At 38.8% G+C, this 26,575-nt stretch overlaps 3 protein-coding genes across 5 annotated transcripts; 2 read left to right on the top strand and 1 right to left on the bottom strand.

Annotated features, from left to right (window-relative positions):
- The first annotated feature begins 658 nt into the window (after positions 1-658).
- LOC108134312 (tenascin) lies at positions 659-1,866 on the top strand. Its single transcript, XM_017253780.3, has 2 exons — positions 659-1,151; positions 1,219-1,866. Exons 1-2 carry the CDS (start codon positions 683-685, stop codon positions 1,767-1,769), a joined length of 1,020 nt encoding a protein of 339 aa, XP_017109269.2. The 5' UTR covers positions 659-682; the 3' UTR covers positions 1,770-1,866.
- A 630-nt stretch (positions 1,867-2,496) lies between these two features.
- Prp16 (ATP-dependent RNA helicase l(1)G0007) lies at positions 2,497-26,453 on the bottom strand. 3 transcript variants are annotated; one of them, XM_043213067.2, is made up of 5 exons: positions 24,521-26,453; positions 24,264-24,457; positions 3,789-4,701; positions 3,275-3,416; positions 2,497-3,211 (listed from the first exon to the last, which is right to left on the bottom strand). In XM_043213067.2, the coding sequence occupies exons 1-5, from the start codon at positions 26,361-26,363 to the stop codon at positions 2,614-2,616; spliced, it is 3,690 nt and encodes a 1,229-aa protein (XP_043069002.1). In that variant the 5' UTR covers positions 26,364-26,453; the 3' UTR covers positions 2,497-2,613. The 3 variants fall into 3 exon arrangements, with proteins under 3 accessions (XP_043069002.1, XP_043069004.1, XP_043069003.1); XM_043213069.2 differs by lacking the exons at positions 24,264-24,457; positions 24,521-26,453 and adding an exon at positions 23,560-23,731; XM_043213068.2 differs by lacking the exons at positions 24,264-24,457; positions 24,521-26,453 and adding an exon at positions 16,583-16,603.
- Positions 16,680-24,011, top strand: l(1)G0469 (lethal (1) G0469). Its single transcript, XM_017232767.3, has 4 exons — positions 16,680-17,776; positions 21,370-21,548; positions 21,903-22,007; positions 22,705-24,011. Exons 1-4 carry the CDS (start codon positions 17,176-17,178, stop codon positions 22,798-22,800), a joined length of 981 nt encoding a protein of 326 aa, XP_017088256.1. The 5' UTR covers positions 16,680-17,175; the 3' UTR covers positions 22,801-24,011.
- Positions 26,454-26,575: the final 122 nt, after the last annotated feature.

The following is a 26,575-nucleotide window of genomic DNA, read 5'->3' on the forward strand; positions in this document are numbered from 1 at the left end:
AACAGAATATATATCGCAGACATCGGATGTAGTTGGACGATCCTTATAAGAATATCATAATAAAACCAATTAATTACAATAAAATATCTAATAAATAAAGCCCAAACTTCTATCTTCAAGAACACCAAAGTTGGTATTTCTACCAAAAACCATTTCCTTTCGTTCAGATATATGGCAGCTATAGGATAAAGTCGGCCGATCCTGTTGAAATTTGGCACGTCGTATTGTTTTGTCGTATAGTAGCCATTCATACAAAATTTGAACTCTCTAACTCTAAAAACACCAAGCATAATACTATCGTTATTTCCGTAAGTTATTTTCCGTTCCATTAGTACACCAAAATATGATAATTAAAGACGTGATCGTATGAAAATTACGCTGAAACGGCTAAATAACGGCATTATTAAGAAGCAATTATCGTAATTGCGATAAGCCGTTAAATTGAATGGAGTATAAACCTAGCCATTTTCGCTTTTTAAATACAGCTTTAAATATACCCTCATAACGATAATAACAATACATTGAATAAATAAGTATTATCACATATTGACCTGCTAGTTGAACCTGCACAACTTTATGGTTCCATTTTGTGTTTTTTTTATTCAGTTAAAGCTCGAATTACGCTACAGAGCTTTCAAATCAGAACTCAGATAAGGCATTGCATAGAAGTGCAGTACACGAAATGCAGGCCCTCCTCGTGGTTTTCTATTTACTGGTGCTGCAGGCGCTCTTTGGAAAATCGGAGGATCTCCTGGAACTGGCATGCACCTCGGACCAACAGTGTGTCCAGTTCGATCGGGGCAGATGCCTGGATAACAACTGCTACTGCTTGGCACGTGGATCCGGCGAACGCGTGCCCTGCTCTCCTCTCGAGCAGAAACTGACGAACATAATCGGAGGTCCGTGTCCCTGTTCTCAGCGCCATGCGGAGTGCGATTCTCGCAGAGATCAGTGCATCTGTTCGCAGGGCTATGTGCCAAGCGAGGATCGAAGACGTTGCCTTCCGGAAGTAGTGCCTCTGGCAGGGAAATGCGAGTTTTCCCGACAATGTCAGCTGGCGGATAGGTTCAGTCTCTGCCATCCGCCAGAAAACAAATGCTTGTGCCGCGCGAACTTTGAAGAGCATCAGGGTCTCTGCCTGGCCGTGCTGCGTAAGTGACTACAGATGCTTATGCTTCTCCTGCTTATGCGTCTATTAATCCTTTTTTCAATTTCCAGAGTCCTCTTGTCGTGAGGACATGGATTGCGGCAGTTGTGGCGCCTCGATTTGTCTGCCCAAGATTAAGAAATGCGGCTGCTCGGAGAGCTTCGTCCACAACCGGAACCTGACCATGTGCATATCCGGAATAGCTTTTGGCGAGAAGTGCGAGCACAGTCCTCCATGTCAGGTGAAACTGGGTGCCGGTGGTCAGTGCCTGGACCACCGATGCTCCTGCCGAGCGACTCACTATCCCAGAACGATGAACCACATTTCCAGACACACGGACGAGGAGGAAGAGCCTCAGACACACGAAGCTCTCATTTGTGATGCGATTATTCCATACGGAGCCTATTGCCGCAACGACGCCGATTGTCGGATGCAGTCCAGTACAAAGAACGATACTCCGGCTCCAAGCGCTATGACGTGCCAGTGGGGCGAATGCCAGTGCAGCGAGAACCACAGGTTGCAGGATGACCAATGCATCTATGTGGAGAGTGGGGCGGGAACCAATCTACTGCTGGAGGTACTGATGCTTCTTTCGGTTATAGTCACATTTCGTTTGTTCTAGAACGTTTTCCTTTGTTAACTGCGATGTAATCCTTGTTAAAATGCATTTGTTGTTGTTAATATTGTTGTTAAAAATGTATGTTTAAGTTTACATAAAAGTTTTTTTTAACGATTTGTTTTCCTGGGGATTAAATGGAGACATCTGTAGGTAACAAATACCTTCAACTCGGCCAATTTATGTAATGGGATGGATGGATGGGAACTACATAGTTATCCGATTCGTGTAAGCCAATATTCAAAAATGGAAAGGGGGCTTTAAGCCTTTAACTTGGAGTTTAATTAAAGGATTTTTCAATGTCCTTTTGCTTTAGTTATTCGAGTACAATTATTTTCAATCAACAACTGATTAAATTTTTTTTGAGCCGATTTCTAAAATTGTGTAAGTGGCAAACACCTTTTTTGTTTCAGCTTTTCAAGTCCTATCTTTCTCGATTGAAATCTTCAAAACATTGAATATTTCAAAGGGCCTTTTATATTTCAAAAATAGCCACAACATCGAATGAAGGTTTTGTCCTTTAAGTATGCTTTTTTTTCAGATTGATGGAAACTGATGTCCTGATTCTTAAATGGTATTTTTCTCTGAAAACGTTTCAAAAATAATCAAGATATTGAATACAAACCTATTAAGAATTAAAGGATTTTATACTTTTTTCGGTTGCTGGCCAAATTGGACCTTTCAATTAGCAGAAGTGGACCAAAACTTTCATTTAATATAAAAATCGTTAACAGTTATTTAAATCCCAAATGGATTTCACATACATTTTATTATCAAACAAAAAAAGAGTAAAGTTTTGTATAAATGTGGAAAAATAAGTCTCAAGTTCAAAGAACAATTCACTCGACTTTCAGAGACCAATTCTGGCCGGTGTTCTCCGTGGCGTGGCATTGCCCGGCGTGGCTATCTCCTGTTTGGCGGCCAGCTGCTCCTCCCTTTGGGCTGCTTGCTGCTTTCGTTCCTCCATCTCGTGTTGCGCCTGCAGCATCTGCTCTTCCATTTCCTTTAGGTGTTCCGCCGCCTGTTTCTTCTTTTCCCTACCGCTGCGTCCCGACTCTTTAACGGAGAAGAACATGGGACCCAGCTCGGCCAACCAATAGCCATCTACAGCTGTGGCACACTGCATGTACTCCTTGGCGGTCATGATCAGCTCATGGTAGACCACATAGTCGGGTGTGGTGCCCAATCCGTAGAGGGCGGAGGTGGGATGCAGGTGACAGGGCATTCCTGATCGCAAATTCACGTACTCTCCGATGCCCTTTAGTCTGGCAGCCTGGTAGAAGTAGGCGGAGCAGATGCACTTCCTCACCACATCCCAGTCGGTGCCACAGCTCTTCACGTTCATCTTCTGCTGGGTCATGATGTCCTTCAGCTGCTGTCGCACCTCTCGAACCTTTCGCATCGCCTTAATGTGGATGAAGTGCTCGTTGCACCAGGTGGAACTGTAGCTGTTGGTGGAGACGAGGTTCATAAATAAATGTTGGTGGGGATTTGGGTTGGTAAGTACTAACTTGTTCTGGCGCCACTGCTGGTAGACATTGAGGTAGGTCAGGTGATCGGATTCTGGCACCTGGAACTTTTCGCGCACTCCATCCGCCTCGTCTTCGCGTCCTTTGGGCCGGTAGAAAATGGAAGGCACCGAGAGCATAGAAACTGTGGAGAAAAAGAATAGTTAATTAATGGTTTAAATACCAATTTAAAAAGAAACGATTTAAAATGTTTAAAAGAAATCTTTATCGAATTCATTCAAATTTACGTTAAACATGTGTTATCGATTAATACATCGATGTGTTCTAGAGATGGCCTTCATTTTGTAACTATCAAGATTTGGGGTTGCCAGACTTTCAAAAAAATTTAAAATTCTTAAAGAGCTGGTTCTAGAAAAGCTTCTAAAATATGATAGTAATGGTCTTAAATTGGACACAAAAAGGAACAAAAAATACTTATTTTATTTCTCAATTAACTTGCAAACTTTTCTAGGAGCTGGAATATCTGTGGGTTCTTTTTTGTGGCTATATAGCTTACCTATAATTAACACTTCTGCACTGCACTCCATCTTGCAGGCCACGATGAGCATCTGACACTGAGGTGGATCCAGCGGGAACTCTGCCATTTGACGGCCCAAGGTGGTCAGGGCACCCGTGTGATCCAGGGCGCCCAGGATCCACAGCTGGTACAGCGAGTTCAGGATATTGTCCTGCGGCGGGGGATCCATGAAGTGAAACTGCAGCAGATCCGCCACGCCCAAGGACTTCAGCAGCAGCACCGTGTTGGCCAGATTTGTACGCTGAATCTCAGGGACTGTGAGCGCCAGTAGCTCGTCCTTGTACTGGCGCTGAGTGTAGAGGCGATAGGCCTGGCCGGGACCTGTTCTTCCAGCTCGACCGCTGCGCTGGTTGGCGTTCGCCTGGGATATGGGATAGATCTGCAGGGCGTCCATGCCGATCCTCGGATTGTAGACTTTCAGCTTGCAGTAGCCGGAGTCGATTACATAGATGATTCCATCGACGGTCAGCGATGTCTCCGCAATATTGGTGGCCACCACGCACTTGCGCGCTCCATCGCCCGACTTCTGGAAGATCTTGGCCTGCAGATCCGACGGCAGCTGGGAGTAAATCGGGAGGATACTCAGCTCTGGTGCTTTCTCAATCTCCGCCAGCCTCTCCTCCAGCACTTCGCACGTCACCTCGATATCCTCCTGACCCGGCATGAAGATGAGCATATCGCCCTCGTTGGGCGTCAGATGGACCTGTAGGGCCTGCTTCACCGCCGACTCCACGTAGTCTTCGCAGGTGTTCTTGCTGAACATCACGTCAACGGGAAAGGTCCTGCCCGGTATGGTGAAGGTGGGCACGTTCCCAAAGAAGGTGGCGAACTTGGTGGAGTCCATGGTGGCGGAGGTCACGATGAGCTTCAGGTCATGACGTCGAGCTACAATCTGGAAAGGATATGGAGGAAAATTGTTTTATTTTTCGATGAAATGGTATAGGATAAACCGCATTATATAATTCTGTACTCTTAAGCTTAAAATTAAGTATAGAGTAGAATTATGAATTTAATGCTCTTTGGGGAAAATGTGGAATAACCTAAGGGAGGCCACACATGGCTGTTAATAGGGTGACGCAGTGGGGGTCAAGTGGCGGTTATGTGACCCACATCCCGTCCAGCTTTTTTCAGCAGTCGTTGACCGCTGTGTGCAGTGGGTCAAGGCATTTGCTAGCCTGGGCATCGTGTCCTATTTAAAATTAGAAACAAGCCGACAAAACGATACCCTGCGATGCCAGAAAATGTAATCCTTTTAAAATAAAATCAAGGTTTAGTTATGAACTAAGCCAGTAACTTAAAAAAATGCATATTTGATATAATTTTAAACAAGTCCTGGAGATGAAGTACGTGATGCTACCCACTTTGGATACATTATATTCACCACACCAGTGAGTGTTCTCTCGGCAGGACATGCTCTCAAAAAGCCGAAGTCCAAATAATTGTGGCGAGAGCAAGAGAGTATTAAGTTCGAGTGGTGAATAAGTCGAATAAGTTCAAGGGGGTTGGGTTTGTGAGGTGAATAATATTAGGGGTTGGGGGATGACGTGCTGGCAAACACGTAGGCAGTTCCAAAGGCTTCTCGAAATTCCCAAAGTCCAAGTGGCTTTTGAATTTTGGTCTCAAGAGGTTAAAAAAAAAAAAAATAAATATTATTTGATCGATTTTTTAGGGATTAGAAAATGTTGAGGTAAAGAAATAAAATAATTATTACCAAGAAAACCAATTAAAAAAAACAAGCACCCACTTGCCACGCATTTTTAATCCAAAAAGTACCGGGTATACATACTACGTGAGTATTTGATTGTTCAATAAATCAATCTAGATTTTAATGCTTCAATAAATACTATAATTAATCATTTGAAAACCAAGTCCTAGCACAACTAATTCGCGGGTAGCCCTCTATCATATTTTAGATTCAAATGAGTGGCGAGCCAACTGCGCATTTAAAAAACGCTACCCAATCGAAAACCGAATTATAAAAAAAAAACCCACTCACTATGCTGGCCAATAAATTAACACACTTTATTTTGCAGTTTATCTTGGGTGCACATGAAATACGCAAATGCAATATTTATGATGCCTTCGAATGGATAGACAAGTGTAACGGTGAAGCTAAAGATAAAGCAATCAGCAATATCACCTGCAGATGACGTCAGGTGCCGGCAATTACGATAGGGCTCATATAAAAATATGAAACCTATTGAGAAAAAAGCAGAGAAAAGCCACAGATAAGGGACATGCCTTTGAGTGGATATATGGCGGGGATATAAATCATTGGCTTATAATCAATTTGGCAATACAAATACAGGGAATCCTTGATAAATGCAAATGCACTACATCAATCTTTAAAAAGATTGTAAGAAATGTTCCTAAAAGTATGCAATGATTTTAAAAAGGCCCCCTAGAATATGTACACACGAGTTCGAAACTACCAAGATTTATGAATTATTTTTTATGTAAATACTTTAAAAGTCTAGGAATAATGCAGATAATAAATTATCTTTACAACACCATATAAAAACTGCAATTTTTGTATTCCATCACAAAAGTCACAATATATTAGGTGTATGATTTCTTAACACTATCTCAAGGTCGCCAGATAAACCAGTTTAATCAGTTTTCACCATAAAACGCGGTTGAATTTTGTTCACCCAGTTAAACTAAGAATGAACATTTCTATATATGTAGGCATACAGAATGCTTTCCAGATTTGGAACAACTGATAATGAAAGTATACGAGTGAGTATACGTATAGCCCAGATTCTTATTCACCGAGGGAATTTCTATTTGGTTTCGGTTTACGGAAAGATGAGGGATTACTTATCGTTTGCCAGGGGTTTTGAGATATTTTATTTCATCACATTTGAAATGACTAAGTAGGATTGCGTCTATAGAATATTCATCCTATCAAAGGAAGACTAATTGAAGTCGTAAAATAATATCAGCTAAAGCGCCACCTACGTCTGTACATAGCTTTCGACGATAAGCACTCGACACTTAAAATAGAGCTCTTATTTTATGGAAATAATCGAATGCACATTGCAGATTGCAATCGTTTCGATCGGTAAACAAAATTCGTACAAAAAATTCGCCATATCTATACGACCGATGATCTTATTATAGAAACAGGAAGCTTCCAAGAAAAATATGAAATATAATACGAGACGATAATGCCCTTAAATGCTCTCAATTTCCTCTTAATCATAAAGGAACAACAACAAAAAGTGAAAAGAAATAAATAAACATTATTGGGGTATTGAAAATATATGCATATAGGTATATATTTATTTGTGATATTGAGGAGGAAATTGCATGCACATTTGCCAATCAAAAATGCCATGAATTTCAATTTTAATCCATTTTCTTTATATTTTATTCTGGTTGCCGCGGGCATAAAGCCAAAAATTCAAAAATGTGACAACAATTCATTTGCATCTGCAAATACATCAGGTTGGTAAACATAAACATAGAACCTCGATGCGATCAGGGAGGTCTTGTTTTCCACATATTTATAGTTAGTAATCAACACTGCATGTTCAAAATGTAAATATAATGGCGTATACAAAGTAACAAAGTCGTTAATAAACGATATAAAATAGGGGAAACAATCCTTCATTTTTCATATCACTATTTTTTCAATGTTAATCGATTTTTATCGATTATTTTTATTCTGCTGTAAACATAAATAATATATCAATCATCTTGACTTTTAGGTTTTTTAATCCTAAATAACCAAATCTATTCTCTTTCATTTGTATAATTCTTGCTTTATATAAATATCCCAATCCCATTAAAATCGATAAAATTCGATACAATTCTTAGTCTAGTAAATACATCATATGGCCTCCACAAAAGTCAGACGTTTGTCGTCAAAGTCAAAATCAAAAACAAAATCCGAAACCTTGTCTAGAAACTGACTGGCAAATGAGTTTTCCTGGCGCCAACAACCAAACCGAACCGAACCAACAGAATCGTGTGTATATATCTCTATGCCGTGGCATTATACCGACATAAATTACAAGTGTGCGAATGTTTGTATGCTGGCGAAATTAAAAATTCCGCAAATGCAATTTACAGAGCGTTTGCATTGAGGAGAAAATGTGTGTGTTTTTTTTTCCGAGGTTGCTGGATGCGAGTTTGAAAGATGAGGGGCCAACCATTGAGAGGTATGATGGGTGGGATGATGGCCCGTGAGTTATGCGAGTCTAATGAACCTTTATTTCAATGATCTCCTTTGAATGTACATATATAAAGTATATACATATTTATATGTTGGCTGGACAAAAAGCGAGAGTTCATAAATTTATTGAACTCGTTGAAAGGGTTCAAAAGTTTTTTATCAGTTGAAATATCAGTTGAGGAAAGTGTACAATTTTTGTTTCTTTGGAAGCGGTACGTTTTGAAAACCGCTTAGGTTTATTAGAATATAATATTCAATTAAAAGTTAAATGTAATAAACAGTTTTAAGTATTTCAAAAACTACTTCATACATAAACGGGGTAACGAAAAATGTAGAAATAGTAAGCTTGTTTATATAGAAGACAAACAAAAAATGGATTCAAATGGGTCGTGCATAATTATTGTATTACATTGTTTATATTTTATAAAGTTTAATGGTATGTAATCAGGGCCGTAGCTAGAGCCTCGGGGGCCCTGGGGCAACAAGTAAATTTGGGGTCCCCTATACGGAAGTCTTTTCCCCGGCGGGGCCCCTTCCCTTCGGGGGCCCTGGGGCAACGCCCCACCTGCCCCATGCTAGCTACGGCCCTGTATGTAATACTACAAATAATTTTTTATACGCTATCTGTAAGATTAACTATGAGTCTTGAAAAGTCTTAGATCGAAATAAAAGAAACTTGTAGTTTATCGTAAAATGTGTTTCGTATTATAATTTAAATTTTGTTAGACCTAGAACTGATCTAGAATACCTATAATGCGTATAAAATGCTATGTTTAAGATTTACTAGACTAAAAAAATATTTTTTATCGTAAATTTTATCGTGTTATAATTCTATCTTCTATCGTATTTCCATCCTTTATATAGTTTAATGATCTATAATAGTTATTTGAGGTGTATAACGTAATATTTAAGGTTAACTGGACATATACGAAGAACCCAAACAAATTCAATATTAAAATAAGCGAAAAACTTTTATAAAAACGTAAATCTTGTTACATTTCAAGGTTTTTTTTTATAATTTTTATCTAGAATATAAAAGTAAATGTAAATAAAAGCTCCATAATAGAATAGAACCCGAAGAAATATAATGCCTAAGTAAAAGAAACCCCATACAAGAAAAGCCAGAATCAAAGGAATATAAAAATATATGAAAAGGACATGTGAAGGGGTTGGGGATATAAAAATTAAGGAACAGCAGGGATGGGGGGTTGCTCTGGCGACTGATTGCAAATTTTCAACAGACCGAGAGCACCAAGTTTTGCACTGTGGTGGGTTTCGTTGTTGTATGGTGCGGCTGCCGCGTTGTTGTTGTTCTGCTTTTGGAGGTGTGGCGGCATCAACAAATCGCAAAAAAATAAAGAAAAACAAAAAAAAAAAAAAAAGAAAAGCACAGAAAAATAAAACCGCAAAAAATCGCACATGTGTGTGCGACGTCGAGACAAAAACAATTTATAGCTTTTTGGTAAAACTACGAGCACAACAAATAAACCGAACGAAGCGCAAGATGTAAACAAAAACCAGAAAAAATTTGCACAAAAACAAAAGCGCATAAAAAAAATGAAAAACACAAAAAACGATAAAAAAAAAATAAAAAGGCAAGACGTTTCAATGAATAATTGAGCAAAATATCACACAGTCACGAATTGCTTTATAAGCGAAATTAACTAAAAAATTATAATTTTTAATTATATAAAGTTTTTAATTAAATATAACTTAATAAATAAACAAAGTTAAGCTCTATGGAAAAGGTGAATACACTGTAACCAAAAAGAGAGGCCGAAGAAAACAGAGAGGCAGCCACAACAGAGAGCTACAGAGGTACAGATACAAAGATACACAGACACAAAGAGAGAGTTGAGAGCGAAACGTTGAGATACAACCGGCAAACGAAATTAAATTCTACTTGATTGTTTTTGTTTATTTTTTTGGACTTCCTTTTCCTTTTTCTCTGAGTGCAGAAACAGCTGTTCAAGTCCTTCCGCCATCTGATAAGCTAGTCCTGATTACTTTCTACCAGGAAACCTCTCCTCTCCGGCTGTCAAAATATACAAAGTATCTGAATCGGATTCTGAGTTCCAACAAAAACACAAAAATATCATCTACATTTCGAACTCGCGCACTGCCCGTCTGTTTATTGTCTTTTATTTTTATATTCACTTTGTTTTTGCCTTTTTTTTTTATTAAAATTTTTTTTTTTGCTCGTGTCTCGTTTGCATGGCCATAAAAATCAGTCTTAAAATAGCCCCACAGCCAAAAGAATGATTCTCTGACGACGCCGGCTGCGCTGCCAAGGGGCGGCCGGTAGGGCTAAAGGGGGGGCGTGTGCAAAAATGCCAAGTGATGACAGGTGGCCGAATTGATAGATTCTTATTTTGCTCTCAGATAAGCAGATTGGATTTCAAAATATTTATAGACAAACGCCTACATCGTTTAAGATACAGTAGAAACTCGTATTTCGAAACAAGTTGCAAGGAGGGCCGATGAATTTTAAAATTTTAATATTTTTACTATCGAATTTTTAAGCTTCTATTAAAGAGCATGAACGTATATTTTCTTGTTTTGATTATCCTTTAAATTTGTTGGCAGCTTTTAGAATATTGTATAAAAAATATTATTATAATATCGAAAAAACTTAATTTAAAAGGGAATGATATTTGTTAGGTGTACCCTATGAGAAGCGAGGAGGAGAGCTTATTTTTCCAATGGGATTTTAGTATTTTTATACCATTTCTGTTATTTTAGTTTATTAATATTATTTCGTTCGTGTCTTCTTACCTCCAAACTATTAGAAGCGAGGAAGAAGGCGCTGTTATTTTTATCGATTTGTATTTTTTTTAATATTGTATGTTTCCGGCATATAAGCTTTAATTTATAAACCTTAAAAGTATGGATCTAAGAGTTTCGATTATGTACAAACTTTCAAGAACTGTTTTTTTTTAAGAGAAACCTTTATATTTAGATACGCCCTTGAAGTTTACACCTCCAACCTTAATGTCATTTCCATTGTGTGAGTCAATCTCCTCCAGAGACCCCTGTACTTTTTGTTGTTTGTCTGTTAAACGACTTGAGAGGAATTCCGAATTCCAGCCAAAGTGCAAACAATAGAGTTATGTAGTTTGGAATTTTGAAGCTTTTTGGATTGCTTTCCAAGCTTTGACCTGGGCCATTGTAAATGCTGTTGTTGTTCCACAAATCCAGAAATTGTCAAAGGGCTAGACGAACAGAAATTCCAACCCCTTGTTCACATTTCTCTCCCTATTGAGGGATAATTTTTTCTACCTATTTTGCTGGGGTCTTTATTCGAGAACCAGGAACCTAAAGTTTGGGGAGGTACATATTATAGTTGAATTAATTCCAACAAGAACTCTGCTAAGCTCACTTCCATTCAGTCAATGAATGAACATGAACTGATACTGAATTTGCATAAAAATATGGCAAATAGTATAATGAGTAGAGGCTAGCCCTCACACAGACACGGGGAATGCCATTATAATTATAATTGCCGATGTCTGAGTTCAGACAGAAGCGACCAAAGTCTGGATATTACCAGATATCGAAGGCATTTGCCGGCAAACGCGCAAAACGAAGCCTTTAAGTCCCCCTAAACAAAAAAAAAAAATAAAATAAAAACCGAAACAGAAACAGAAACCAAAACCAAAACCGAGACGGTACGAAATGAAACGAGTTTGGTTGCCACAGATACACGGCATGCAAATGCTATCTATCTATCTATCTACATGTACATATATGTGGATACATAATGTATCTAGACGGATCACAGATACAAGGTGTATCTAGATGGATGTGTGTGCCTGGATTTGAGCAAGTAGATGGATAGATTGGCGCACGCTTCCATTTGTCATAGGGCATAAGACCCCTACTTATCCGAGATGACAGTTTTCCTTTTTGTTTACTTTTTTTTTGTCTTGCATACCCTCCTTTTATAAATATTCATTTTAATTATTTATGCAACCCGATTCGAACGGAAGCCCCGTGCATTTTGCATTCGCCGACACTTCGGGCCGCAACAAAAGGTAAACAAATACAGGTGGTTCGGCTGGTTCAGGTGCTTTTAACCAACTTGTCTTGCTCTCTCTCTCTCTGTCTTTTGACCACTTGGTTGAAAATATTTAAAAAATCCACAGAGGGATAGCGATCTGGAGAGTATAAATACTAGTGAGTAGCGGGTATCATTATGCAAAATATATTACTATCCCCTATGGCGCCTAGTTGGAAAAGCACTCCATAAACAAAACTGTCAAATCAGCATTGATAGCTAAACCACAATCTTATCAAAATGTACTCCAAATACCTCAACGAAATACTCAAAATAACTTCAAAGGAACTTAAAACTAGCACACAAATTCCTAAAATAAATTAAACCGCCGAAACAGATAGACAGATATATGCATTACTCATTGAATAGAATCTTAGGAAAGAACAAAAACCACTTTAATACACTTTTTCCTGTAATATGGTTTTAAAGAAACCAACAAAACCCGAGAAAGGGAAAACCCATGAAACTTGTAATTCTAAACACAAATGATATAATATAATCTTATCAGGAGGTACTTCAAATAAGTAAAAGCACTTAATGGTATGAATATACAGAATTTAATAAAATTTAAACGGAAATGTTTAATCCAAAAGTCTTCAAGTTACAGAGTGCCAAAGGTCTTTAAGCGAATATTACTCATACGACACGTAGGCTGCTTTTAAATTTTAGCATAACTAATTTAATAGTTTAAACTAAGTTTCGGTTTGTTTTAAAATAAAAACAATTATTTTTTATGTTGAATATTTCCTTAAAAATAGTTTTTATGTCTCTGGTCGGCCAGACATATTTATTTTAGCATTTTAAATTATTCAAAAGTGTGTGCTGGATTTAGATCTTTGTTTTTTCGTTTATTTTTTTTTTTTAAATTCATGAATTATTCATGTTTTTTACTATTTAAGGCATGCTTCTTCCTTTTTAAATTGAAAGGCACTGACCTACACAAACCTTTTTTATGATATTACGTAATAAAAGCAAGAATGTGCAACACACACTCGAAAAAATTAAAACAGAAACAACGTAAATTGCAATGCAATTAGTGGAAACGGCCAAGAGGGGAGAGGTGGGCTGGGCAGGGGGCGGTACTGGACCGGCTTCGCTAATTAGAGAATCCCTCTATCTCGCTTTCTATCTACATATCTATATGAGCGACTATCTCTGTCTCACTCGGCGTTTTCCGCCACCGCCGAACCAGCCAAGGTTAAAACTATAAATAGATATGGAGAAAAATCAACAACAAATACAACTGCAACAACAAAAACAACAACTATACTAATCGACCAAAACAACAAATGCAAAAAAGTATAAATAAAAACACAATAAAAGCAAAAAAAGCAAGTTGCAAAATCTATTTTTAGCTGACGGCAGCGAGACGACGACTGTAAGAAGAGTAGATGAAAAACTTGAAACGAAAACAAGACACGAAAAGCAAATACTAAAAGCTTCAAGTCGAACTTAAAATGATCTGTTATTTTTTCAAAGCTATTTTCAATTTTTAAAGCGTTTAAAAGGGTTTCATAGGACATACAGGATGAAAGTAATAAAACATGGCCACACTGTTGAGTTTAGGTCAAATCTGAAATAAATTTATAATTTGGTTGACTTAAGAAAATTGAAAAATTTTCCGAGGCAGGTGAAGCCAAAATGAAAGAAAACTACCACAATTTTAATAAAATATTAAACATTAAAATATTAAATATTATTAAAGAGAAAGGTCACACTTTAATAAAAGTAATTTAAAGCTCATTGAAGATTTAATAAACTTTATATTAGAGTATATAGTTTGAGAAATCTTTTGACACAATTATCTAGATCAAATAACTAAAAAAGATAAGTTTTATGCAAAATATTTTTAATAGAGCAAATAATACGCACTTAAATAGAGCATATCTTCAGAGCTTGTTTACCAAGATTACGGTTCCCTCATAAAAAGCCCATTCAAAAATCACATCACTCTTCGAACAATCACTCTTGACACTTTTTAATTGAATTATAAACAATAATTAATTGTATTTTCTTTACGAATGACCAGCCCTTGCCCCAAAAGCTAGACACGAATAAAAAAATAAGCTGACCCAAGAATTTCCCATACATTGTGTCTTTTATTTCAGCTGGTAATTCTGGGTGCTTGGCCCACTTTAAAGCCAAAGTTTTTGGCAGCGGCAATGGGCCAAATTAGTTTACCAATGTGTGTGCTATATGTATGATATGCGGTGTACGTGGTATGTGTGGCATGGGGTAACCCCCCAACCCCGAAAATCGAATATGCTCCGACAAACTACGTGACAACAAACACACGCACTTCATAGGAGAGAGTGCGAGTTCGAGTCTCAGAAACGACGTCACAACGAAAAGTTCAAATACTTTGTGTTACTTTTTATTTTTTAATTTTTGCAAGAGCAAATCGCACACTCTGAAGGTATTAAAAAAAGTGTATATAGTATATAAGGGAAAAAGCACTCAAGTCATTCAAGATATCGATTCGCAAGTAGTAGACACACTATCTAAGATACAGAGGGAAAAATATAATAGACTATCTTCTCAAGACTTTTTAGATCTTAGGTAGTGTTTGAAGGGTTTTATTTTACTATCATCCCTATCGTTTCTCTCCGTGTAGTTGGTGCACTAATTGCCCTCCACAGAAGTGGGTGGGGGTCCAAGGGTCTTTGGCCAACTAATAATGCGATTACCCGGCTCTGAACGTTGTTTGAAATTGCAAACAGAGGAAAGCTGATGGAAAGGGCTGAGTTTTTCTGACTTGATGTTGATTTGTTGACTTTCTCGGGTTTTATTTCTGTTGTTAGTGCCACTACAGAAACTCACTTTAAATGCCACAAACAAATCCTATTCCCACAGCTTTAATTTATGATCCTTCATGGAAGATAATCAAACCACTATATCTCATTGAGAATCTTATTTTTTTGTCAACTGTTTCACCAAAGGAAATTTAATACAACAAACCAAGCAAACTACTATTAAATATTCGCAAAATAAACAAGAAAGAACATATTCTAAGACTTCTATAAATACAAATACCAGATATGCTCCCAATTTTATTTTTAGTCGCTCCGCGAAATTTGCAAATTTTCGAAAAAATCATTTTATCAATCATTTCCCAGTGCAACCTTGGTGTGTTTTTTCAAAGGCCATTTAATTTATGGGTAAAAACAAATTTTAAATATATATTTAATAAAGTAGTTATTGGAATAATGTTATTAAATCTCAAAATATTAAAATTTTCTTCACTCAAAAAAACTACTCTTTCAAAATAATTCTAAAACTTTTCAAGTATATCGATTACCCACTGTTTTCTGTCACATGACTGGGTCTTGTGCATTTGTGAATCGGGATTGGCCAGAAAACCAATTGTTGAAAATATACGAAAACAAACCATTAAACCATAAAAACTGCTCCTAACATCAATCAATCAATTTTTACCTTTTCCATGACGCTCTGGTAATTGGCGGAAAGGTAAGCAGTGCGGTAATGGGTGCGTGGTAAGTGGGCGGGTGATTAGGTTGCACAGCTAAGGCTTTTGGGTAAGAAAGAGAGACGGATCGGATCGCTGAAAAAGGATCGAAATGGGGAGCTTAATCGCCACTGAATAGATAATTACATGTGGGGACACCGACAATATGCGAGTGCCTGGCGAAAAAAGCATAACGGAATGCCAGCCCCAACTCACCACGGCTGGGAGATGGGAGAGTGTAGAGAGTGGCAGTGTGGCAAGGCAGTTCAGTGCAGGAGAGCGAGCCGAAACCGGCTTTGGATTTATAAATAACATAACGTTCGGCTTGCGAGAGGGCCAAACGAGAGATAGCGATTCGAGAGAAGCGTGTTAACAGTTACTGTTAGCTGCAAAAGTAAATTACAGGTAAAAATAAAGTTCTATTACCTAAATGGATAAACTATATACTTAATGTAAAATATTAATTGTATGTAGGGGCTTTTGTGATGACTGCAAGCCTAATGCCTTACAAAGCAATCAGTTTTGTAGCACAGTTTTCAGGGGTAAACTATTTGTGAAGAAAACAAGCTGGATTCATTGGAAAACTATTTCTGTTAATTAAATATTAATCATATAATTTACTTATTGTTTCTACAGATTGTAAATAAAAGAAGTAACAAAAAAAAGAACGAAAATGAATGAAACGAAATTTTCAAAGTGGATTATGACAAGTTAAGATTAAGATATATACTAGTTAATACATATACTTGTGTATAGATGCTTATATGTATACATAAGTAGCTCAATTTACAAATTCCTAGATATTTAATCTTTAGATACCAAAGAAATTTTCACCAAGCTGAATTTATGATTATATTATATCTGTATCTTGTATCTAACATAAGATATCTCCTATCCTGTATCTATATTTTCTTTAAAATGTTTCTTGATTATATTTCATGTTGTTTCCTTTTTTTTATAGTTTTATCTACAGATACCTGGAATTTCTAGGAACAAATCTATAGAACCTTCTAGACTATTCACGACTATTACAAAAAATACCTTGGGCACGTTTTTGAAAAGTGACGAACCTTAGTGCATCCATACTTTCGGGAGACACTGTAGCTAACAGAGCACGTCTCGGAGAGCGGCAGCGTTTCTTCGATTCTCGTTCGCAGCCGGCGGAGATACATATTCCAATTGGCTTTCGAGTCTCAGGCAGAGCAGAAGCACCAGAAAGCGAGCGGATAACCGAAAGAAGCCCAAGCACAAACCTTAACCGAAAACCGTAAAAAGCACGAAAAACACGAAACGCAACGCAGAAAACCAGCCGTGCTTCGTGAAATATAACCAGCAGCCCACAAACCGAAAAAAAACTAAAAACACAGCGACAGAAAGACAGAAAAACACAAATCCAAACCGAAACTCAAACGGAGCGTAGTAAATAGAGCGACTTGGATCAGAAAAATCAGTACTAAAAAAAAATAATAGAAAACAAAAATATATATAGGAATATACGAAAGAATAAAAGTAGGAGCATATAGAGACGCGAACCAGAACATCAGTCAGTCTTTCGTGGGCCGGAAAACGCGCGGAAAACTTAGTGATAAGCGCCCGATTGCAGTTCCATAAGTTATTATATTTTATTTTTGTTCGAGTGAAAGTTGTTTCCTGGGGCCCGGGCATGAACCGCTCGAATAGCTTTGTCAGCTCCCTGAAGTGGTGGCCCCTGCAGGGCCACAACAACCAGCCAGCCAACAACCAGGCAGCTCCACCTAGCGGCGGCTACTCCCAGTCGGCACCCAGCTCGCCCACCTCCAACTGGCCGCCACCGCTGCAACAGCAGCAGAACCCGCTAGCACTGCGCCACCATCATCTGCCCCAGCACAAGTCCTCCGCCGGCGGGGGCATTGTGGGAGCCACCTTCGGCAGCAGCGTCGCTGTCCAGAAGCTGCGCGAATCCAAGTGGTTCAAGCCCGAGGAGCAGCGCATCTTCTGCGCCGTCGTCGAGTGCGGCTTCATAGTTGAGATACGCAGCAGCGCCGCAGCCGAGGCGGCAGCAGCTGCCACAGCCGCGGCCGCAGCGGCAGCTGCCTCGACCGACCTGGATGAGGAGGACGAGGACGCACTCGACTCGCTCGACGGCCCGCCGTCAAAGCTGGCGTTGACGCTGGCGCCGGCGCTGGTGATTCCGCGCAACGGAAGCAGCTTCCTGGAGACGCAGGACGAAAACGAGACGCCGGTGGCCTCCTGGTACGGCATCGTCCTCTGCAAGGTGGCCAAAGGTGAGTACACAGTGAACCCCCTTTCCAGAGGACACTAGGTCTTAAATGCAATGATGCAATAAACCCTTATCTGTGCACTTTTGTTTAAAACCATTCATAATCTTGAAACAAGATTAGGGATATATATTTTATACGAATGGGAAAAGTTTTACTTTCTGGCCCCTGAGTTCTGCAAAATGTATCAGAAAACGGTCATACTAATGGCTTAATAAAAATGCATATCATATGACACAATAGGCATTGCAACAAATCTAGACGTAATCCTTTTCCATACACCTAGTTTGTCACTTTTTTTTTTATCACACTTGCAGTTTGCTTTCTTTATCATTTGCATTAATATAATATATGTATCGCTGGGATTAAATATTTCTTTGTGATTTTGTTTACTCGGTTGGGGTTTTCGTTATCGTTTTATTACGGTTGACTAATGCGCCCATGGATTATTGCCAACAATTGTTAGCAATTGTGAATTGGTGGTTTTTAGAATGAAATTTATGTAGTCTAGAAAACAGAGCTGGGAAAAGACTTTCTAAGCTGTGATTAACTTTAGGCCTTCATATTATATTTTTGCTTCAAAAGAAATGTAATAGAAAACGTTGAAAAGGAAAACAGTGTGGCCTTAGGTAATTAACAAAAGGCTTAGTGTGGTTGTTTCCTTGAAAATTAAATTAATTAAATAATACTACAAAAAATAGTAGAAAAATAGACTGAGTTTTAAAACTATTTTAGAAATTGTTAAAAAAATAAGAAGTGTGACCTTAGCTGAATAACAAAAAGCTTAAGTGTGGCTGTTTTTTTTTTTTAAATGAGAGAAACTTTTAGTTAGAAAATAAATATAAAAAGTTATTTTAGAAAAAAATGTATAAAAAATTTTTAATAGTTTAAAAAAAAATATAAAGAAAGTGCAGCCTAAGATAAAATAAAAGTAGTTTGTCTTTTTCCCTTAAAAGTTTGAAAAAACTAAAAACTTCTTTAATCATTTTTTTGTCTTATGGGAATAATCACTGTAGTTGTCTAAATCGTAAAACCCGCCTCAACCCAAAAGTTCGTCCGTAATGCTGCCTTTGATGATTAATCAAAACTTCAGACGTCAAAACCGAAAAGCTAATCTCTCCGCTTTTTTTTTTTGGTTCTCTTAATTTCTTACTTTTTTTTTTTGCAAATATTGGGGCTTGGACAAAATTCTAAAATGTCATTCAATAAACAAACAACCCACACATGCGCACTGGAATTGGGTGTGTATGTGGCTTTTATCTAATCGGCAATCCAGCAACAACAACACCAACAACAGCTACAACAGCAAATGTGGCTAAAACAAAAAAGCTATGAAAGTGCGGCGCCAACAACGCCGTTGACGTCGCCGCTTACAGGAGACATTCACAATGATGCGCCGACAGCTGCTAGAACATTCCAAATTGTTTCAGTGTATTTTTTCTTTTTTTTTTAAATATTTTAGTTCGTGCGTAACTGCAAACACAACAAACAAAAAAAAAACCCACAAGACAAAAAAAAGTGAAAAGTAAACAAAGCAAACACACGTCGGAGGCTGCGTTCTGTCTTTTCAAACACCCAAAAAAAAAAAAAAACATCATGTGCTCCAAGTCACGCATACAGATAGTACAGTGAACACTCGTATCAATTGAAACGGCAAACAATCATTAAATCAAGTGGTGAAATATCGCTGATAACATAAAGCAAGGTGTGTGGGAAGGAAAACTTGATGGGACTGCACTCTCTGGTGGGCATGGTGAGATACGTTTGGGGGGCCTACGCATTTGGGGCGAATACTCACCACACCCACGGGGGGCACACCAGACAAGAGCGTCTGTTGCATCTCGTGAGCCGGCCAATAACCCACCACACGTGCAGCACTGCTCGCCCCCACACTGCATATACAAATATGCAAATTATTTTGCATTAATAAATATGTTTTTATTTTTATATATTTAGCTACACTGTGTCTGTAAAATAAAAAGAATCTTAGGAAAATGATATACTTAGAATTTAGAAAGGATTGCCAGATTTTTATGGGTGTTTTGTAAATTTTTTTTGTATTTGAATTTCAGAAACTATAAATTTTAATATTTAAAACTGCCTATATATTGTAAAATATATTCAAGATTTAAAATATTAGCAGTGAGTCTTTTGACATTTGCGAAAACAATATGTTTTTAATTCATTTTTTATGAAAGTACTATTTTTTTAATAACAAAAACTCTTCAAAAAAATGCTCATTCCCTTTAAAAATCGCATTTTTATTCGGTTTTTCCAACTTAGAGGTCTTAATAATGAAAATACTATAAAATGCACTTCATGAGTGCAAAGCAAGACACTTTTAAATTATTTATTATGATTCAGGGTGCTCGCGTGCTACTATTTCGAGTAAAAGCAATGGGTTCTGATGGGGCTACTGGGTGGTGTGGGTGGAGAAAAAAGGGCTGGGCAAAAAAAGAAACCTCATCAGAAGGCAATCAATATTGAAAAAAAAGCACTGCATTCTGCTGCTAATCGCTTGGATTGTTTTTTCTTTTTTTTTTCATGCCCCTTGCTGGCAGAGACAACACTCTGATTATTGTCCAAGTAAATTACATGCTTGTATCACATACATATTAAAAGAAAAAAAAATTGCTAAAAAATGCGCATGCGTGCTTATCAAACGATATTTACAAAATGCTCCCATGACACGTCTCATTTATTTTATTTTCTATTAAAGTTTGATTGATTGTTGGGCGTTAGATGAAGGACCTAAGGGTTAACAGAATATATATTCATCTACAAAAAAAGTGGAAAATATTTAAAATTATTGATGACATTATTAGCCATGTTTAGATCACTCACAAAATGCATTTGCCCACCAATTACAGTGCCTGCCATTAATGGAATGCCATTAGGTACAAATTGGCTGGGGAATTCGTAGCCAAAAGCCACAAAAACATGCAATAATAATAATAAAATCCAGTCGAGTCATTCAACCACCCACTGACCGAGTGCTCCACAACAAAAAAAAATATTTAAATGCCTGCAAATTGGTTGAACATGGTTGAAATAAAAAAATAAATAAAAGAAAATAAATAAAAAAGAGTAGACAGTTGAAAAATACCATTAGACTAGGAAGAAGAAGCCGCAGTTGAGTGTAAAATACTAAGCAGTGCTAATTATTTTTTATGGCTGTTAATTCACAAATGCCTTAACAAGTTGCGCAAGCAACCATCATAACAGAGCACACATGACAGGAGCAGCGTGTGGCCGCCACTTCATCCTGGTTGTCACGATTATGTCACATGATTTCACAAAGCAGTGCCTTGTTATAGGGAGACTCCAGCACTTATGGTTTCAAATGATATAATAGAGAGTCTCTTCACATTCTATATGGTATCCAAATACTAAAAGCTTTAAGAATCTAACCCTTTTAAAAGAAAGTGCATAGACAGGTATCTGACAGTTGAATTAATAAATCAATTCCTTATGGTCAGTGCCTTTCTGATCAAGAAATCAAAATCAATTGAAAATTGCATTGAGGATGATTGATTGTCTGCCTGCCTGCCTGCATTTATATTTTCTCGTAAAAATGATTTGATTTTATCCGATTTCAGACAATAAACCCAAACCCGATACCATTGAGATATTTTCTGTGAAAATACGTGAGAATGGCACATACAAGCTGATCAAGATGGCATTGGCCGACATTTGGAGTCACGGCTGGGAGTTGAGGATCAATAATTTTGCCGACAAGGAGAAGGTTCCACACAACGAAAAGGATATACGCAATCAGGTAAATATAAATATACCATACTATTTAAAATTATATTTCTAATAATAAGATAAAAGTTTCAAATAGTTTGCTATTATAATTATTGGTAAAATATTTGGGTAGTCAGAATGAAAGTTATTATGAAAATTCCACCTAAAAATGTTTTCATATTAGGTTCTTTAGTTAAGGAATATTTAAGGATTACTTCTAAATCATTTTCCAATGTTTAAAAATTATTTAAGATTTTTTTGAGTAAATTTTAAGAGGTGGTAGACAGTCTTAGTTTTCACTTTAAGTTTTCAAAGACTTCAATTCTATGCTTTCATAGTCTCTATAAATTATTAATAATACATTTTATTAAAATTCCTTTTGTAGGTTTCGGTGGCCAGGAAGGCTAAACAGAGCCTGTGGAACAACAACAAGCACTTCGTGTACTGGTGCCGCTACGGAAGTCGTCAGCAGGATCTGCGCAAGCGACAGGTAACAACAAGTGCGAATCATGTGCTCCTGCACCTGATCAATTGATAAGCGGATAATGCCACGCCCCCTCACCAGCAGGGGGGGGTTAAAAAAAAAAAAAAAAAAAAGCAACGCCCAACATAAACACACACACACACAACACAAATCCATACACTGAAACAAGAACCTCTATACCCAAAACAAAAAAAGAAAGAATCCTTCTCCTATTTCTCCTCTTCCCGCCGCCGCCGCCCACATGCATTGATTGTTGTAGTTGCAGCAGCCAAAATAACCGAAAACAATAATACACTGACCGAAAAAGCTCACTTGAAACTAAAAACAAAATTAGGACTGCCAAGAAAGAGGGATATAACTCATACATATTATATATATGCGCCGACTCATGCTTGCTTAAATCATTCACGATTCAAATCTAGTGTAAAAAAAAGAACTCTGCTTGCCACGCCCACTGTCTGCATTTCTCCTATCCCCAGCATACTTCACAAGATATGTATGTTTCTATATAGAAAAGTGTAATATATATGTAAAACTATTTTTCGGAGAGACCACCAAACTACTGCAAACTACTGCCCATTGTTGATGTGATTGTGATCAAGCTATCCACTATATTTTCTCTCTCTGTATATCCATTTATTCCGGCCCAAGCCCAACCAGTATCTTGCATTTGTATCTTACAAATACAAAATCTATCTTGCAGATGTCGGAGTGCGTTAAATGGGGCAGCGTCGGCATGAACGCGGGCATGTTGCTGGTGCTCAATAATAGACAAAAAAGCTATTCCCACTCAAAGTAAATAGTATTCGTATCGATTTTAATTCTATAAATCACAACTCAAGAAACTTAAACCAAAAATAATGATCCCACAAGTTCAATCCCTCTTTCTGAAGGCGTTCTAACATCCTTTACACATGAAAAAAAAAACAACCAAGTATTAAAAAAACAGAAGTTAATTTAATAAAAACAACTAAGCGAGCGGCAGTATTAAAAAAAAAACAAACATTAAAAACAAAGAAATCATTTTGAAAAAAAAGGATTAGATAACAACAAACACCCACACTCTACACTCCTGCCCATGATTGTAAAGCTGTTGCAACTCGATCTACAATTTATATGTGAAACAAAAATCAAATTAAATACTTTTGTATTTACACAGAAAGAGAGAGAGAGAGACACACAAACACTGTGAAATTCGAAAAGACTTATTAAATATTTGTTTGTTTTAATTTTTTTCTTCGTCCTAATTATAATTATTATTTTTTTTTTTTGTTTTCCACTTGTGATTATGAATGCGTATATATATATACATATTTTTATTATACAACGTATATTATGTATTTATGGCCAACATAAACCATACTGGTAGCAACCAATGCAAGGCAACACCTTTGTTTTCTTTGTTGTTTAAGCTTAATTAACGAATTAAGAGATCCCAAGCCACAAGGAAAATTATGAAGAACTCTACTTAGCATTGTAAGAACCACAATCAAACATTCGAAATGTTTCGTTATGTATTTAACTCTATATTCTAATGAAATATATACATATATATTACATTAAATGACAAACAAGTGCAGACCCCGACGACGCCTCGACTCACAATCGGACACTCAAAGAACAAAGAAAATCGCAAAATCGATAACCAATCGAAAATTTATCGGAAAATCAACGTATTTTTGTACATAAAGCCAACTCAACCAACCAACTGGACGACCACGGACTCTCACATACGTAACTTAAAACTTCAATTTATAAACCCATCAGAAAAAGGATAAAAAAAAATCGACAAAAAAAAAAGATATCTATTAAATGGAACAATAGTCTCTAAGCTATATATTATTATTAGTTATTTTGTTTAAGTTGTGTATTTTTTAAGCGATTTATAAAATATTTATGGTAGTCTTACATATACATTTCGACAATGTGAAACAAAATTGAATATGAAACGTTTGTAAAATGCTTTATATTGATATTATTATTAAATGTTTACCAATCGATAAAAATATATAGCTCTTGTGTTTTATTCAGGGGGAGTGATATGGATCCATTAACTAATAGCTTGATAACCATTATAATGACTAGGTACACAGTTTCAAATGTTTAACAATTTTTTATTTGTTAACAAATAGATAAAGGCATTACTTTTAGATATAAACGAAAATGATTGATCTGGTAAGACCTGGGACTTATTTTCTGGGACTATTTTATCTGATCGGGGCTTCAAAATAAAATCAAAAAAATAAAAACAAAACGACTTACCTCTCTCAACAATCCGAAAAGCACATCCGTTGATAGCGACCGCTCGTGGGCCTCGTCCATTATAATGGCGGAGTAACTGTCCAGATCCGGATCCCTCAGACTTTCGCGGAGCAGGATACCATCCGTCATGTACTTGATCACCGTGCGTTCCGAAGTGCAGTCCTCAAATCGAATAGCATAGCCCACGTCTTCACCTGGCGGGGAATAAGAAAGGGAAACATTAGTACAAGGCCTAGTACAGAGTTACGACATCCTACCCAACTGGGTGTCCATCTCGTCGGAGACACGCTTCGCCACCGACATGGCGGCCACTCGACGCGGCTGAGTGCATCCAATCATGCCACTTTTGCTGTAACCATCCTCGTGGAGATACTGTGTGAGTTGCGTGGTCTTGCCGCTGCCAGTCTCACCCACAATGATGATTACCGAGTTCTCGCGGATCACGTTGAGCAGTTCCTGGCGGGAGGCGAATACGGGCAGGAAGCGTCGCTGCTCAGCGATGGTTTTCTTGCGCGAGAACTCGCTTTTGCCTCCCGTTTCCTGGTCACGCATATGATCGGCAAACTTCTGGTCCTTTCGGTAGTCGGCCGTATCGTTGTCCTTGTTGAAGCGAGCATCGTCCTCGTCCTGGGGCCCTTTTACGCCCATAATGTTGCCCAGCTTGGTGCCGCTCAGCTCCCAGTGTTTCTTCTGCGCCTTGCGGCGCTCCTTTTGCTCCCGATAGGTCTTCACCAGAGCGCTTCCCTTCCGCGCCAGAAGTGCCATGTCGGAGGTGGGGTCCTTCACCGGCACCACGGGTTCCGGCTGCTTGGTGAACACAATTCGACCGTCCAGAAAGGGCGGGATTATATGATGGACGAGTAGATGCACTCGTTCCAGGGCTTCATCGTCGAAATCGTCGTTAACGTTGATCGAAGTCACCACGCCGGAGGTGAGCATTCTGTTCCGTTCCCACAGCTCATTGTCCCGATTGTTCTGTCGCTGCTGGGCACTGATTCGCTTGGTTCGCTTCTGCTCCAGCTGCTCCTCTCGCTTCCGGAAGTAATCAGAGTTGGCGCCGCCGAACGGATTGTTCTCGTCGTCGTAGCCTTCGTCGATGTTGTACCATTCGCGGTCCAACCGGCGCTGCTCCTCCTCCCAGAGATCCCGCGACTCCGCGTCCTCGCCCCAGGGTGTGGCTCCACTGCGTTTGCGGTCGTGCGCCCATTGATTGTATCGGTGGGCCGGTGTCGGCCGCGCCGTGTCATCCTGCCGGCCTTGATTCCGCCGGCTGCTCGAGCGGGCGGACCAATCACTTGAGGTGTGGCTCCCATGACGCTTGGGTGTGGGCATGTCCCAGTCGGACTTACGATGGCTGCTGTCGCCGTCATCATCGTCCCAGGTACTGTTGGATATGCCGCTGCTGCCGCCTGGTGTGTTCGGCTCCCTTGGAGTGTTGACGCTCCTTGCGGACATGGAGCCATCTCTGTCACGATCTCGATCTCGGTCTCTACTCCGGTGTCGGTCACGATCTCGCTCTCTATATCGATCTCTGTCTCTGTCCCTTTGGTGCCTCCGGTCGCGATCTCTTTCCCGCTCTCGGCGTCTCTCTCGGTCCGATCGGCTTTCCGAGCTGGAGCCGGATGACGAGGAGCTGCTGACCGCCGGGCGACCGCGGGTCTTGTCCCGCTGAATGTGCTCCCGCAGGCGTTCGCGAGCCTTTTCCGAGACTCCACCTGTGTGTGAGGGTGTCTCGTCCTTGTGCTCACGCAGCTGGCGACTCAGCTTCTCGAAGCTTTTCGTATCTGGCTTCTTGAAGGCAAACTCACTCAAAGCGGCACCTCCGCCATTGCCGGGTGTGGAGCTTGGCGTGGATCCTCCACCGCTCGCAGTGTCATCGTACTCATTGTCCTTAAAGGAAATCAATCGTCCGGACTGTTCCTTTTCAGCGCGCCGCTTGGCCGCCAGCTTGTCCAGACCTAGCAGCGATCCCTGAGGAACCTTGAAGCCGCTTTTCGATGACGCTCCGTCCTTGGGCTTCCGGATAACAAGACCACCACGCGTCTCCTCGCCGCTGGTACCCTCCAGCCTGTGCACGCCCGCCTCCTCGTCGGCGGACATGGTGAATCAGAGCAGTGCGTGTTTCTTTCCGGAATTTTTCGCACTTGGTTTTTCTCGTTGGCGTTCTTCAAACAGCTGATGGCCGGCAGAGTGCTGCCACCTCGTTTTCCATCGATGATTTTATCGATAATTCTTATATTCATACTTATTTTATGTTTTTACTGAAATAATTTGTAGCAAGACCTTTTATTATAATAAAGACAATATTGATC

Source organism: Drosophila bipectinata, chromosome XR (genome assembly GCF_030179905.1).
Source record: "Drosophila bipectinata strain 14024-0381.07 chromosome XR, DbipHiC1v2, whole genome shotgun sequence".
Classification (NCBI taxonomy): Eukaryota; Metazoa; Arthropoda; class Insecta; order Diptera; family Drosophilidae; genus Drosophila; species Drosophila bipectinata.

Coding starts and splice junctions, on each gene's coding strand:
- LOC108134312 (XM_017253780.3), top strand. CDS start 683: ATGCAGGCCCTCCTCGTGGTTTTCTATTTACTGGTGCTGCAGGCGCTC. Junction 1,152..1,218: donor TCTCTGCCTGGCCGTGCTGC/GTAAGTGACTAC, acceptor TTCAATTTCCAG/AGTCCTCTTGTCGTGAGGAC.
- Prp16 (XM_043213067.2), bottom strand. CDS start 26,363: ATGTCCGCCGACGAGGAGGCGGGCGTGCACAGGCTGGAGGGTACCAGC. Junction 3,417..3,788: donor TGCAGAAGTGTTAATTATAG/GTAAGCTATATA, acceptor TTTTCTCCACAG/TTTCTATGCTCTCGGTGCCT. Junction 3,212..3,274: donor CAGCAGTGGCGCCAGAACAA/GTTAGTACTTAC, acceptor CTCCACCAACAG/CTACAGTTCCACCTGGTGCA.